The following is a 15,489-nucleotide window of genomic DNA, read 5'->3' on the forward strand; positions in this document are numbered from 1 at the left end:
TAGCTCTGTGACATGTGCGGACAACAGGTCAAATGACGGGAAAAGGACCAGCGAGACCCGGGAGGGGGGAGCCGTGCGGCGCTGGCCACGGCGCATCCGGTTTGGCTCCGGTTTCGGGCTCGGGAGCTGCCTTTCGCCCTGCCCTGGTTAACGATTCACCAGCGCTTGCTGCCGTCCCAGCACGGCTCCCCCGCTCCAGCGGCGTGCCGGGCGAAGCGGCCGGCCGGCCTCGCCAGCGGAGCCGTCCCCGGGCCACCGGCCGGGCGCCCCTCGCTGCTCAGCAGCACCCCGGCGCGCTCAGCGAAGAGAGATGGACATTTCCCCCCGCGCCACAAGGAGAAAAGCGAGTGCACCAGCTGGAAAACCCCCTTGCGCAGGCTGGGGTCAGCTCTGATTTTTTTTTTTTTCCCTCTCTTTTTTTTCCTCCTAATGCTCAGGTTCTGGCAGCGATAACTTTAGCAAACCGCCTGTGCTAACAGGCAGCGTTAACAAGTCCGTAACAGGCTCTGGGTGGAGCCTTTGCCTTAAAACACCACCGAGCTCTTAGTAATGTTTGTACGAGAACCTTTTTGTTCCTGGAATGGTTTTTAAGCAAATATGTTTCAGGTTTATTAGACAAAGAACTCCATTTGATCACCCACGCCGTCCACGGTTCCTCCCTTCCGCCTGCTCTTGCAAGCTGCTCCCTGCTGCACCAGCGAGGACAGTGTTTTTCCAGCACAGTCCTGGCCGAAAAAGAAAAAAAAATCAATCCAAACAATTTGAAGAGAAGGTAACAGGAACCCCAGGACAGGGCTACCCCAATGGTGTGCAGTGAGGTTTCATGGATTTCACCATCAGGGGATTTCTCCCAATAAATTTTACCTAGGTTTAAGGTGAAGATAAATAGCCCAAATAAATAAATGCCTCTGCTAAAGCTATAGCGTTTATCAGTTAATTTTCCATTTCTCTCCCTCTGCAACAAAATCACTAGGTGCATAGAAAAACACGTTAGGCAAAGGGAAGCGCAGCCGAAAGAGCCAAACTGCGTGGTGACGGGAGCAAAAGGAAGCGGCGTCGGCGCCAGGAGGCAGGGAGGCCACACGCGCAAGACCAGGCGCCTGCGGGATTTGCCTTCCGGAGCCCTTAAACTGCCCGGCTCCAAATCACTGACTGCTCCTCAAGGCAACAGGCTTATTCTCGCACGACTCCGAAATGAGTGAAGTTGCCTGCAAACGCGGGAGCAGCTCAGGAGGGTGAAGGCGTCCCCGAAGCAGCAGCGCCGCCGAGGTCTCCGTCCACCCGGCTCGACGCCGGCCCCTGGGCAAGGAGCATTTTGAATTATCCTTTTGCATAACTCAGCATCGCACCCGGGCGTATAATATCCGGTATCGCACCCGGGGTCTGCTGCACCGGCACGGGACCGGGCAGAGGAACCTCCGGCTCTGCGCCGGACTTCCCCGCCCAAGGGAGAAGGAGGTGGGGGAAAGCCGCGGCTTTCCTCCCGCTTATTTCCAAAGCCGCGTTGCCGCCCGGCCCGCGGCACCCCGGAGCGGAGGGCTGCCGCCGTCCCCGCCGGGCAGGGGCGAAGCTCCTCTCGCCTTCCTCGTGACGCAGCTGCCCGAAACCTCCCTTCGGCCCAGCCCCGCTCCAGAGCAATTGCTCTTTATTTGCCCTTCAAACAGGAAAAGCAACTCCCAGCCTGGCTCTTTTACGATTATTTCTTTTTTTTTTTTTTTTTTAATGCCAAGCCTGGCGAAAGGGCTGCAGCGGTTCAGCGCAGTCTCGTTGGTCGTTCGCGTTAGGTTTCCAGGACGGCGGTTCACCGGGCCGCATCCTCACGGTTCGAAGGTAGGAGCCGTCCCGGCCCCGCGAGCCCGGCCGGGGGGCGGCGGGCGCCCGGCCCCGCGCCGTCGGTGCCCCTTCTTCCCCGCTCGTACGCTGTGCGCCCCGAAATGCCACGACACTCGCCCGCGCCCCGCGGCTCCCGAAACGCGGCCGCTGCGCTCGCGCCCACGCTGCTGCCGGTCTGGGGACCCGGGTGCGGGCTGCGTGAGCCCGCCGCCCGGCACTCGCTGCGGGGCTCTCCGTCCTACGAAGGCAACTCGCGGCTTGCCGCCGGGTGGCATTTTGCAACCCGCGATATTTGCAACTTTTACTTTGCAATAGCTGCGTATTGTCTGCAACATTCGTCGCCCCTATCGCGCCGCTTTTCTTTTGGTTGCAGTTTCGCCTCCGGTATTTCTTCCTCGGCCCAGGGTGCCCGGAGCCAGCGCCCCGCCATGCGGCTGACAGGTACCGGCAGGGAGGCCGGCAGCGCCCCGCTGCTGCCCCGCCGCGCGGAGCCGCCGTGCTCCGCCGCTGCTCCCCGGTTGCGCGAGCCCTTTCGCCGAGCGCGCCGCCGCCGGTGCCGCTGCCGAAGCCCCAGGGCTTTTTAACGTATCCGGGTGGATTTCAGCCGGTTACGTGTTTCCCAAGGAAGCCCCCCCGGGGCCAGGGCGCGACGCCCGCCCGGAGGCTCCTGCTTCCCCAAGAGCCGCGGTAGACGCGGGTCTCTCGACCGCATCTCCGCGCGGGCCCGGCACGCCGAGCGCCGGCGGCAGGGGCCGTCCGGGGGCGCGGGGGGCCGCGGCGGGCGCCGGGGGGGGGCTGAGTCCGCGGCCGTCCCCTCTGCGCCCCGGCAGGCGTGCTGCGGCTGGCGGCGCTGCTCCTCGCGCTGCTGGGCGCCTGGGTCGTCGTGCAGAGCTACCTGGAGCGGGGCTGGCGAGCCGTGAGCCTGCGCAGCTGGATAGGTGAGGGGGCGGCCGCGGGGGACGCGGCGAGCGCGGACCCGCCGCCGCCGCCGCCGTAACCTGCCTCCCCGCCCTCGCTCCCCGCAGGTGCCACCGGCCGGCCCAGCGGTGAGCACCGGCCCCGGCCTCGCCGTCCCGCGAGGGGCCTCGCGCGGGGTGACGTCCGCGGCTGCGGTCGGGATTGAGGCTGCGGTCGGGATTGGGGTCAGGGTCAGGGCTGGGGTCGAGGTCAGGGATGGGGTCAGGGTCAAGGGTGAGGCTGGGATCGGGGTCAGGGTTGGGATTGGGGCTGGGGTCGGGGTCAGGGATGGGGTCGGGGTCGGGGTCGGGGTCAGGGATGGGGTCAGGGTCAGGATGGGGATTGGGGCTGGGGTCGGGGTCAGGGCTGGGGTCAGGGTCAGGGTCGGGGTCAGGGATGGGGTCAGGGTCAGGGTTGGAACTGGGGCTGGGGTCAGGGTCAGGGATGGGATTGGGTCAGGGTCTGGATTGGGGTCAGGGTTCGGTTTGGGGGGTCAGGGTTGAGGTTGGGGTCAGGGTTGAGGTTGGGGGTCAGGGTTAGGATCAGGGTCAGGTCCCTCATTGCACGCGGTGGCTTTGGCGGGCCGCCCCATCCCGTCCCACCACCACCCCACCGGAGCGACGCGCTCGCGCCCGGCCGGGGTCCCCCCCCCCCCGCTGCAGGAGGGCAGCCCGGGGGTGTCCGTCCGTCCGTCCGCCCGGCCGTGCGCGCGCCCGTGCCGCCGCAGCGGCTCGCAGCGCCGGCGCTCGCTCGCAGGGAGCCAGCCGCCCCGGCACGCCTGCGGCAACCGCGAGCGCTGCCCCGGGGAGCACTTCGCCTTCAAGATCGTCAGCGGCGCCGCCAACGTGGTGGGACCCTCCATCTGCTTCGACGACACGGTGTAAGCGCCCGCCGGGGCGCTCGCAAACGCGGCGGCGGCAGGCGTGGGCCCGCGGGCGCGCTCGGGGCACTCGCCGCTCACCGCCGGGCGCTCTGCCCTCCCCGGCAGCCTCATGAGCGGCGTGAGGAACAACGTGGGCCGAGGCCTCAACGTGGCGCTGGTGAACGGTGAGCCGGCGGCCGCGGGGCGCCGGGGCGGAGGCGGCGCGGCAGCGGCCCCCACCCCCTCCGCGCGGAGCTGCGCGCCCGGGGGCGGCCGCGGCCTCACGGGGCCCCGCGCCGCCTCCGCGACCCCCCAGGAACGACGGGGCGGCTCCTGCGAACGGCCATCTTCGACATGTACTCCGGAGGTCAGGCGGCACCCCGATACCCGCCACCCCGACACCTTGACACCCCAACACCTCGACACCCGCCACCCTGACACCTCGACACCTCGACACCTCAACACCTCGACACCCCGACACCTCAATACCCCGACACCTTGACACCCAGGCACCCGCCACCCCAACACCCCGATACCCCGACACCCGGGCACCCGCCACCCCGCCACCTCAAAAACCCACCACCTGGGCACCCTGCCACCCTGCCACCCGCCACCCGCCACCCCACCACTCAGGCACCCGCCACCCCGCCACCTGCCATCCAGCTACCCCACCACCTCGACACCCTGCCCTCTGCCCCACCCTGCCACCCAATACCTCAACACTCCGCCACCCGGGCACCCCACCACCCACCGCCCCAACACCTCGACACCCCGCCACCTGGGCACCCAACACCCCGACACCCCAACACCCGGGCACCCCAACGTCCCAACACCCAGGCATCCCACCACCCCTCCACCCGCCACCCCAACACCTGGGCACCCGCCACCTGCCACTCGTCACCCTGCCAACCCTCCACCCAGACACCTGACCACCCGCCACCCCGGCATCCCTCCACCCCACCACCCTGCCACCCCACCATCCTGCCACTCCGCCACCCATCCCACCACCCTGCCACCACACCACCCCACCACCTACCACCCTGCCACCCCACCATCCTGCCACTCCGCCACCCTGCCACCCATCCCACCACCCACCACCTTGCCACCCCACCATCCTGCCACTCCGCCACCCTGCCACCCATCCCGCCACCCTGCCACCCCACCATCCCACCAGCCACCACCTCGCAGGACGCCGCGAACGCCGCTGCCCGCCGCAAGGCCGTCACCTGCCCCCCAGCCCAGCGTGGCGGCAGCGCCCCTCAGAAGCGCGCGCGTGGGGGGGAAAATGGCGCTTTTCATTTACGCTGTCTTGTCTGAGCGTCTGGAGCAGTCGCCCTTTACGCTTCCCGGTTTTGAAGTCAGCTCTTAGCAGCGCGAGGAGAACCACGGGAGTTTCAGCTCGTGGGAAGCGCTGCGCTGGGGACGGGGATGGGCTCCGGGGACGGGGCCGGGCCCCGGGGCGCCGGGCCGAGGCACGCCACGCTGCCAGCGCGGCTCTGGCGCGCAGACGAGCTCCCGCGGTAAAGCTGCAGTCCGTTCGGCAGCCGGCTTCGGCGGCCGAGCCCACCACCCCCGTGTCCGCCTGGCTGGTCAAACGCATCCCCGCTCTCGCCTGTTAGCTAAGCGCTTTCCACACCTGCCATCCTGCTGAATCCCTCTTTCTCTCCCTCTTATTTATTTTATTTTATTTTTTAATGCTTCCCCTCTCCCAGACGTTAAGGAACTGGAGACCTTCCTGATGGAGATCACGAGCGGCACCCTGGTGCTGACGGCCACCTTCGACGACCCCGCCACAAAGTGAGCCCAGCTCCCGGCCCCACGGCCGGGCCACCTCTCCGGAAACCCGCAGCCCAGGCGGGGATGAGCTGGCGGTGCCGGTGCTTCGGAGGGCCCATGCCCCGGCCCCCGGTCCTGCTCTGCTCGCCCTGGCACCGCGCGGAGGTTTTCTTACACCTCCGTTTTTCCTTCCTCCCTTAGGATGAGCGACAAAGCCCGGACGCTCTTCACCAACCTGGGCAGCAGCTACGCGAGCCAGCTGGGCTTCCGCGACAGCTGGGTTTTCTTGGGCGCCAAAGGGCTGAGCACCAAGAGCCCCTTCGAACAGGTACGGCCGCCCGCGTGCGCCGCGGCACGCTGCCCCCGGGCGCCCAGCTCACCGCCCCGTTTCCTCCCGCAGCACCTCAAGAACAACCAGGAGACCAACAAGTACGACGGCTGGCCCGAGCTGCTGGAGATGGAGGGCTGCGCCCCGCGCAAGATGGACTAGCGGGGCACGAGACCCGCCAGCCGCGGCGCCGGACTGCCCCCGGCTCGCCGCCGCCGGACCGCTCAACGCCGCGCCGGCTGGCGCACGACAGGCGGCCTCGCTGCAGGGGCCGCGCGGTGCTCGGAAAAGCGGTGCCCGAGGCTAGCTGCGCCGCCAGAGCAAGCGGCCAGCCAGGCTTCGCCCAGGCTGGGACGGCTTGAGTTTGGGGTATTTTATTTTTCTATCTTTAAGCCACCAAGACTTTGCGAGAGGGTATGGGTTTTTTGTTTTTTTTTTTTTTTAAAAAAAACGTTCTTTCTTATATAAGATGTCCTATTACAAATTATTGCCTTCTTGCTTCCCCTTTTGAGTGTGATCTGTGCATTTCCCTGTCTCCCGCCGGCTGGGTACCGCAGGGGACCACGCCACGGGGACCCCGCGCAGCGGGAGGCAAGCCGGCCGGGGTCTCCGCTGCCGTCCCGTGCAGCCGCGAGGGGACAGGCCGCGCGGACGGCTCGCAGCAGCGCGAGTTACGTGCTTGCAGGCTGACGCATCCCCCCCCAGCCCGTCGCCTCTGGGTCGGGTGAAAGCCCCCCCCGTGCCCTCCGCAGCATGCTCCCTCCGAAGGGGGGGACGACGCCAGCTGCGGGGGGTCCCCGCGCCGGCAGCACTGTGCAGGGGGTTCGGCAAGCTGAAATTGTGCAGCGTAACCAATAGGTGGGAGCCTTTTACCGGGAGAAGCGGGCCGCCGCCGGCCCCAGCCGCCAGCCCGCTGCGGCGGGCGCGGGGCCAGGACCCGCAGCAGAAAGCCCTGCGCAAACAGCCCCCGCAAGGGGCAGATTGCATTTCCCCCCCTCCAAAAAAAAAAAAAAATCACCCCCACGCCTGCACAGCTGGGGACGGGAGGAGCTGCGTGGGCCGTAGCCCAGGCTTGCCCGTTATCGTAGGTTGGGATACATCCGCATCACAGACAGGCTTTAATCTCCTCCGAGCATATCTGCCCCCCTCCCATTCTCAAAAATGGACAAAAAGTTTTTGCAGAGAGCAAGGGTAGAATATTTCTGCTCAAGCGTTCAGGGCTTGATAATGTAATAAAAGTGCCCGGAAACAAAAGTTTATCTTGGATCCCCTCTTCAGCAACAGGCTCTGCTCCCAGCGCAGCTCCTAACCCCCAAGTCACCTCCGTTATCGAAGCTCACAAATTATCCAAGCAGGTTTGGCCTCCAAAGAGGCTAAACGCCGCCCCAAAAGCCCTGCGTCACCGGCTGCTTCGGCAGCTCCCGGCGCGCGCGGACGGCGGGTAACGGGGGAGCTGGGCTGCAGGAAACCCTGCCACACGGATGGCTTTTCCCAGCCCGGACTAAGCAGGAGCAGAGCCACACAGAGAAAAAAAAAAAATAAAAGAGGGGCAAAGTGTCCCGCTTCACCCTGTAATGGTAGGTCAGTGCCTAACGGCCTGATCTTGGTGCTCCTGACCCTGTGATCTCTCAATATAGCACATTAAATGAGACTAAGTGAGCCAAAATTTTTCCCTAAACAAAGGGGGGGAAAAAAAGAAAAAATCCCCAAATGAGCTGTGCAACGCCTGTAAGAACTTCCAAAGACAAACTGAAATAAAAACTCTCTGCAGGGGAATGCCCCAACAGCTGGGCTATTTGCATTCAGTATTACCCTCCTTAACGCGCATCCAACGGCCACGGAGGGAAGGCGACACCATAAATTGATTATTAAATCTGCTCCAACATCAGTGGTTAATCCCAAGCACCAAATCGCATATACCCTTACCAGCAGCAAGAAATAACGCGGCTTAACAGACACTACACCCTCACATTACACAGGCCTAGGGCACTGCCAGCGTAAATATGCCAACTATTTTAAGCCCCCTCAAAGGATCTAGATTCCTTCATAAGCCAAATTAAGTGCAGGCTATAAACCGTAAAGGTGAGCGCACAGCATCAGCCGTGGTATAGAAACCGCAGCCCCCTTTCAGCTTCGGGAAGCTCTTCCCACCCCCTCGCAACACGCATTATTTTGGCTTTAAACCAGAAGCCTTTCTGAAGGATGTTTATGTTCCAGTGTGCTATAGACAGTAAAAACTGGCTTTGGATCTGCTGCTGAGCAATTGCAAAGGCACGCCACAATTGCCCCCAAAATATAGGAATTGCGGTTTAGCTCTATTTAGGGAGGCTAATCAGTGGCCGGTGCTTTGAACAGCCGTCCTGCCGAAGCCGCCGCATCTGGCAAACGAACCAGAGCTCCTGAAAAGTCCCCAGAGTTTATCTGGGGACATAAATACAGCTTTTACTCGCTTATTCTTTAAAAATGTGAAAAGCGGATTGCAGACACAGGGCTAACAGCTCCCAGATGAGTTTCCCGGTGCCGCAGCAGCTGAGCCTTTTCGAGATGGGGCCGGCGCCTACCTGGACGACAGTCGCAGCCTCGCGCCGCCGCGTCCCCCAGAGACGTCAGCAACAGCCCTGCCGGGACCCCCGGGGCTCCCCGCTCCGGGCCGCGGGCTCGGCCGGGGGCGAACGGCCGTCCCGGCGCCTCTGCGGGAGCGAGGGCTTGCAACACCCCCGGCAGCGACGGAGCCCCGCTGCAACAACGGGATAATCCCGCTTTTTCTTTTATTTTTTTTTTCTCTTTTCCCCGCGGCACTGATTTATTTCGGCAAAGCACCAAAGCAGCGGCCAGGAAGGACGCCGAGCGCCGGCGAGGACCCACGGCCGGCTGGAGCCCCGCGGCGGGCGAATCCGCGTCCTGTGACATCTTGCCCTGTCAAGTGCAATTACTGTAATCTTCCGCAGCCTCTCGAAATACGGGTCCCGGCTTAGAAACCGGGCGTCCGCAGCATGAAAGCAGCCTTTGTGCCCGGGCAGCGCCTGGGCGCCGGCCAGCCGTGGGGCGCACGAAGAAAATGAGCTCTCCACGTGCCGGGAGACGGGAGGAAAAGAAAGCTTTCCGGCTCGGCCCCTCCGCAGCCCGGCCGGCTTTTGCCCGCGTCTCCGCGCCGGAGCGGCCGAGGGGCCGGGAGCCGCTCGCCCGCGGGGGCCCCCGCGCTTAGCGCCCACGCCGCGCCATGGGAGCAGCACAGGGGAAAAAGGTAAACGGGGGCCGTCGGAGGCGGCGCGGCGGGGCTCCCGCGCGGCTCCCCTCGCCCGCCGCGGGCTGAGCCGGCGCGCGGCGCGGGTCCCCACCGTGTGCCGGTGCCACCACCGTCCCCACCCCGGGCGCTTCCGAGCTGGGGATTGAGGCCAGAGCCCCGCGGCGCTCAGGGCCTCCTCCCTCTGCCCCGAAACGGCGCGGGAAGGGGTCAGAGCCGTGCAGGGAAGGGTGTCGGTAATTACGCCCGGGATTTAGAGGGAATTCTGCTTTTATGCCCGATGAAATCAGTGCCTGGGGATAACGGCACTTCTGTCCTATCGCCCTCCATCAGGAAGACAAAACAAAATTTAAAATGAAAAATCCCTCAAATAAGGAGAGCCGGGCCAGGACCCCAGTTACAAACAAGCAGCACCCAACGATCCAAAGCCGACAGAGCAGATTTAAGAGTCTGTCTTAACTGGTTTAGATAAAATGAGCCAGCCCCCTAGCTGATGGAAGTCAACGAACCAGCGTTGCCCCCGTGCCTGGGAGGTATCCTCCAGCAGCTACAACAACTGGAGCAAAGAAATTATTATTTGCACCTAGATAATGCTCTGTGTTTAGTGCCGCGTGGTCCTGGAAGGAGAGTCAGCCTGCCCTCGGGGGCTGCTCCGTGTCTGAACGCGAGCTAGGACTGTAAACGTAAAACCCGAGTGACCCCGGCCGCGCTCGCGCTCGCGCTCGGTGGCGCTCGCACCGCAGCGTCCTCCCGGGGCAGGTTCGGGGATCGAGCGCGGCGCCGCACGGGCACCCGCTCCTCAGCACCTGCTTTGGCGAGAATTTGCAAAACAAGCGATGGGGCACGAGGAGAAACTTCTCGGCTTCGTTTCCTTATTACAGCCCTTACAGCAGACACGTGCAGCGCAGAGCAGGTAGCTTGGGGCCATGTTCCCCTGCCACAGCGCCTCTGGTCTCCACCGTGATGGATCTCCTTCTTGGAGGGTATCAGCCACAACATCCCCCGCTCCCCCGAGGAGCTCTGGCTTCCTCCAGGGATGTGCGCATGGAGGGGGGCAGCTAGTCTTACCCTTCTCCCAGCCTGGCTGCCTGTCCCACCAGCGCTAGTGCAGTACCCAGTAATTTCTGTTTTACCGGAGCGAACCAGGCTGGTTGCTCCGGGAGGGACTCAGAACGGCATGGCCCGTGCCGAGGCACGCGCACGGGGTTGTGGAAGTTTGCGTATCTGCTGTGCTCTCTGGCTCACGAGTTGGCAGGTGTTGCAGGAGAAACGTGCTCAAAGGCAACCAGGGAAGGGGAGGAAAAACCCCAAAACAAAACGGAGCCGATCTGAGACTCTGGTTTTTTATCCGTTTTCCTGGACCTCACGAACTGGGTGTCCCGGCCCAAGCAGGTGTTGCTCACGGCCAGCCCCATTTCTCTGCAAGACCATCGGAGGAGCCGGCGCTGCCCCGGTTTCGGGCAAGCTCTGCTCTGGCTCGCGGCAACGCCCCACGAGGGCGAGGGGTGCCGTGGTCCCCCGCACGCTCCGGAGGGTCCGAGCCCTGCACGTCCAGAGCGTCGCTCCCGCGGCTGCCAGCGCCACGGCCCCCGGGGCTTGGCGCGTTCGTACGGCTGGTTGTTATTGAACCCAGGGAAATCAGCCGGCTGGGCAGGCTTGGCGCCAAGCCACCCGCTCGAAGCTCCCGGTTCGGCTTTGCTGCTTTCAAAGCTATCGGTTTGATCCTCCCCTGCCCCCAGGCCAGGAGCTTTTGGACAGCTTTCACCCTTGCTCCCCCCTCCCGAAACACAGCGATCCTAGGCGGCCGGCACCGAACGGCCTGGCTTTGAAAGACGCCCGCTGGCTCGGGCTCGCCGGCTGTGCCAGCTCGCTGGCAGCCCCGGAAGGCTTGGAGGCGCTTTTCCTTAGCGGCACACAAAGGTCCCAGATTTTGTTTCCACCTCAGCTCCCAGACGTGGCCCGGCCAGACCAGAGCGTGCGCCCGGGCACGGCTGGCCCCGAGCAGGGACGGCGGCGGGGAGCGAAGGCTCCTTCTCCCGCGTTTCCAGGGCGTGCACGAAACGCAGGCTCCAGCCCCTGCCCGGGGCCAGGTCAGGTCCGGGGGACGCTGGGGACACTCTCCTCCCCCACGTCCCGTGCAGAGACGTGGGGCTCGGAGCCACGGTCCCGGCTCAGAGCCGTGCCCAGCGCACGGGGTGCAACAGCTCTCGGGGGGGGGGGGGCAGGGTGTTGCTCAGGCTCCAGCAAGGGCGGGGGGGTCTAGGTCTAAGGACAAGTAAAGCGCTGTGCAACGGTGCAAACAGGACCGAGCGCCTGCGCTGGGTGCTCAGCACCCCTCGCCAGCACCGCCCGCAGTAGCCATCTCGGACGAACACCCACGTGAATTCAGACCCGAGCAGCGATGTGGGGGGACGGCAGTTAGCGGGACGCCAGCACAGCCGCTGGGGTTTCCCCCCAAAACGGTTCATGCCCTACGGCCCCGCCGGCGAAGCAGCCACCCGGGGGCGCATGCCGAGCACCCGGCAGCTCCAGCACGAGCTGCACCGGAGCAGAGCTCCCCCGTTTCAGGCAGCAACTTCGCTTTCTGCCAGATTGCTATGCCAACACATTTAATTGCACTTTTATGGAGTTTTCTCACCAGCAATAAAACACATGTTACTCACACAATGCCAGAGACGAAGGCTTAAACACACACACCCCAAAAATAAAGCCAACACTTCAGCTCCAAAATAAAGAGCAACTCCTAAAATTATATATGTATGTACATATATATATATATATATATTCCCCTGCAAAGGGTAGAGGAATAGCTGCCCTGCTCTGCCCCCCTTCAGCGAAGGACACTCTCAGGCAGGCAAACGAGCGCCGCGCGCGGGGCAGCTCCGCGGTGGGAGTAGCAGGGCAAGCGCCTCCGCAGCAGCCTCGCAGCAGCCAGGCGCTTTGGCTATCAGCAGGATGGTCTCGATTCTCACATGGCACCTGCTGAGCCTGCTGCTTATATGAGCAGCGTGTAAGAGATAAAGGTTGTTTTTCCGGGTTTTCCACCCATTCGATAGGAGGCAGGAAGCAGAAATCGTATTTTCCCCGGTGTCACTTGATGCAGAGCAGGTGGCTCCTCTCCGCCCGGGCGAATGCCCCGGGGTGGACGTCCCCGTCTGCAGCGAGAGGGGAAAGGGCTAGTGCAGGGCAACGCGGCAGAGCGCGGGGATGAAAGCACCGAAGGGCCCGAGCTGCGCCGGGGCTGCTCCCCCAGATCAGTTTTTGGCCCCAAGTAGAGCAGCTAAAGCCAAGTTAGGAAATTCGTAAGAAGCAGTTGCTGCGAGCTGAGGTGAGACAAGTCCAGATCAAAACCAAGGCCCAAACAGCACCTACAGAAGGTGGAAGAGATTTGCCATGGAAAGATAGACAGGGCACATGAAGAGGGGTGAAATGCAACAGCCTGCACTATCCAGGAGAGGAAATGACATGGTCTAACCGCCCCGGTTACACAAGAGGAGCTTCTGCTACTATTTTCATCCACTGTGCATAAAAATCCCATAAAACCCTAAAAGGTAACCAGCACTGCCCCCTCCTTGCATTTTCCACTAGCTCCTGCTCTCCTGCCTGCACCCCTGCAAGCTCTGCCCAGGACACTTCACCCACCCCACGGGCTTTCCCTGTGTAAACGGTTCACCCCATCGGTGCGGGTGCCCGCGCAGCAGGTACAGGGACAGCAACAGGCCGTGAAACGATGGCTTTACGGGACGGGGCAATGGCACTGTGGGGAGAGGGGCTGGGACATCACCGCCCCATCGTGCTTGTCCCCAGCACGGCTAGGATATTCCTGGCTTTCTCTAACAGCTGTTTAAAAGCCTGGTAGTCTGTGCTCGTGCCAGCCCCTTCAAAGCCTCCGCACCCCCGGCCAGCACCAGGGCCCCCCGGGGGACGGGGCTGCCGCTGCCAAGGCCCGCGAGCGGAGCGAGTCCCGCTGACAGCCCCTGAATGCCGCCGGTTGTTCCACGGCACTGGCACCGGGAGCAAATCCAAAAAACGGGTGCAAATGGGGAGCCGCAATGCTTCGGCATCCTGGAGCGCCGCGGGCGCACGGGGCTGTTCAGAGGAGGGAAGGCTTTGCCATGAGCTGTCTGTTCATCCAAAGGGGCAGGAAAGCCGATGATTTTGCACGTCAGAGGAGTTCCCGAGTGCCTAATGAGATAGGGGAGATCACTGATGAACAGCCCATCGCTGTGCAAAAATAGCCCGCGCCGGGGAATAACAGCTCAGGCTCATGGGGCTGTGGGCGCCCGCGAGTGCCCTGAACGTGTCTGACGCCACGTTGGCCGAGCCACGGCCGGACCCAGAACCTCCACGGGGCCCCGAAACAGCACGAGGTAGAGCCAGCGGAGCTCTAGGGGCCCTAAGGCAGGATGGCCCCGTGCCAGAAATAAATATCATTCGCATGGCGCTAGCCGCGCTGCATGCAAAGCCCCACTCTTGGCGGCCCTTTAGCGTTTCCTGAGCGCCTCGCTGCGGCGTGACAGCAGTTCCTTCCAAAGCTGCCAGAGCCCCTTGGTGCCAGTGACTGACGCTCCTCCGGCGCGGGCTGCAGCCTCCCCAGAAACGCTGGAACAGGCTTTCACGCTGCCAGTGCTACGGTGCCTGCGGCACGGAGCAAAAATAACCGTCCCAGGCAGGTTACAAACAGGTTAACGCACAGCTGTAGGTGAGCTGCTGCCGACACCGCCCAGGTGGGCGGCGCACATGGCGCCGACAAGGCGGCCGGGTCCCGATTTACCGATTTTCGCGGCTGCCGGGAGCCCTTCGCCCGCCTGCCCAGCCGCGAGCACTTGGGTGCAGGCAGGCGCTCCCGACCCAGAGGCGCAAAGGCCAGCGCAGCAGTCGTCTGTGTCAAGTCGTGTTTTCTTTAGGACTAAGGTAACACAAGGTGCTATTTCAAGTATTTGCAATTTTCTACCTGAATAGGTCGCAAAGTGGCCGCCTGGCTGGCGCTCTCTGAGAGCGGCTCGCGAGCAGCAGTAACGAGCCCCCGTAACAGGCTCGAGAGCCCAGCCGCCCCGGGCAAGTTTAACTTTACAAATTGCCATTGTCAAAAAAGAAGAAAAAAAAAAATCCCCATGGCTGCCGTTCACCCTCCCGAGAGTACCAGTAAGTTAACTTCCACCAGCAGCTCCGCGTTAGCCCGAGAAATGCTGCAGATTTGTAAAGGTCAGAAGATCAGTAATGAAACATTACACCAAAGCTTGCTATTTTTCGCAGCCTTTTGCAATACGATAGTGCGATCAGCTATGGCGTGGCCAGGGCCCAGGAGAAACGCCGGCTCCAGCCTTGCTCGACCGACCTGATTCCCCGTGGGCAGGGCGGGCGCGCAAGGGCCAGGCAAGGGCGGCTGGCTGGGGACGCCGAGCAGAGCACAGCCCGGCACCAGGCGGTTTTCCGCCGGCACGGCTTGCTGCTCTCGCTGAGCGCGCGGGAGGCCTCCGCCCGCGACAACGCGACTGCAAGGACAGCAGGATTCACAGCTGCTGGCTCAGGGGCCCCTGCTTGTGCCCCAGTACCAATTTCTGGGCGACTGCCAGTCTCGATTACAAAAGCTGCCGAAATAACATTGTCCCGCAGTGAGCTTAGAGCAGGGGAATGTGCACCGTCAAGCTGCCGCCGCCGCCGCCAGCAACCCCAGCATCGCTCTGCCCAGGAAAACGCGGTTTCTGACGGCTGTAGCAATGCTGAGAGTAGCCGTGTCATGACAGCTGTCACGAAGGCAGAGCAGAGTCAGGGAGGCTCAGGGGGGGAGCTGTCTCGATACTTGCTTTCCTATCCCTCCTGCAACTTTGCAGACTCTGCTGTACTGTAGCAGTTCCTCAGCCCAACGCCAGGAAGGAGTTAGCCCTGATCTTCGGCGCTGGGACACGCTGCTGATTTTGCCTATGTTTCTCCCTAAAAGGGAAACAGCATCATTGAGGCAAAGGTCTGCACCAGCTTGCTAAATTAAATAAGCCAGGACACCTCGCACAGCCAGGCCTCACAGGAAAGCAGTCAGAGAGCTGGTCAAGCTTCTTCCAGCAGGTGATTTCACTGAGGTCTGGATCAGTCCCAGGTGCTTCTAACAAGCACAAGCAGAGCAGAATTTAGCAACTATACATCAGACTTGGGCAACAGCTTAAATAACATCCCTGTATCCAGGACCACGTAAGAGATGTTGTCACACAGAGCACTGGGAGCATCAAGAAGAGCCTATTTTGGGCTAATAGAAAGCAATAGTAGAGCAATTTGGGTAATCATTAAATCTCATGTTTTGTGCCTTCATCACACAGCAATGCTGTCTTTGATCTGCCAGCTTCAATGCGTTGTTTCAGGTCATCACTGCTTCCTTCAAAGACTCTGGGCTAAGCAATAAGACTATTTTAATCAATGTATATGTTCATGCACCAAACACCAATGTCAGCACTTGCCCAAGGAACAAAGTACTTTTCTCTGAGCTCATCTGCTCCT

The 15,489-nt window shown here is 62.4% G+C and overlaps 1 protein-coding gene across 1 annotated transcript; it reads left to right on the top strand.

The window, feature by feature from the left end:
- The first annotated feature begins 1,774 nt into the window (after window positions 1-1,774).
- On the top strand, window positions 1,775-5,951 carry FAM3D (FAM3 metabolism regulating signaling molecule D). The gene is made up of 10 exons (XM_062585619.1): window positions 1,775-1,830; window positions 2,207-2,274; window positions 2,664-2,771; window positions 2,859-2,879; window positions 3,547-3,670; window positions 3,779-3,837; window positions 3,969-4,019; window positions 5,365-5,449; window positions 5,630-5,756; window positions 5,829-5,951. The coding sequence occupies exons 2-10, from the start codon at window positions 2,262-2,264 to the stop codon at window positions 5,916-5,918; spliced, it is 678 nt and encodes a 225-aa protein (XP_062441603.1). The 5' UTR covers window positions 1,775-1,830; window positions 2,207-2,261; the 3' UTR covers window positions 5,919-5,951.
- Window positions 5,952-15,489: the final 9,538 nt, after the last annotated feature.

Source organism: Rhea pennata, chromosome 12 (genome assembly GCF_028389875.1).
Source record: "Rhea pennata isolate bPtePen1 chromosome 12, bPtePen1.pri, whole genome shotgun sequence".
In the NCBI taxonomy this organism is placed as follows: domain Eukaryota; kingdom Metazoa; phylum Chordata; class Aves; order Rheiformes; family Rheidae; genus Rhea; species Rhea pennata.

Excerpts from the sequence above, each read along its gene's own strand:
- FAM3D (XM_062585619.1), top strand. Across the intron at positions 2,772-2,858 it reads GAGCCTGCGCAGCTGGATAG|GTGCCACCGGCCGGCCCAGC; the intron begins GTGAGGGGGCGG and ends CGCTCCCCGCAG. Across the intron at positions 3,671-3,778 it reads ATCTGCTTCGACGACACGGT|CCTCATGAGCGGCGTGAGGA; the intron begins GTAAGCGCCCGC and ends CCTCCCCGGCAG.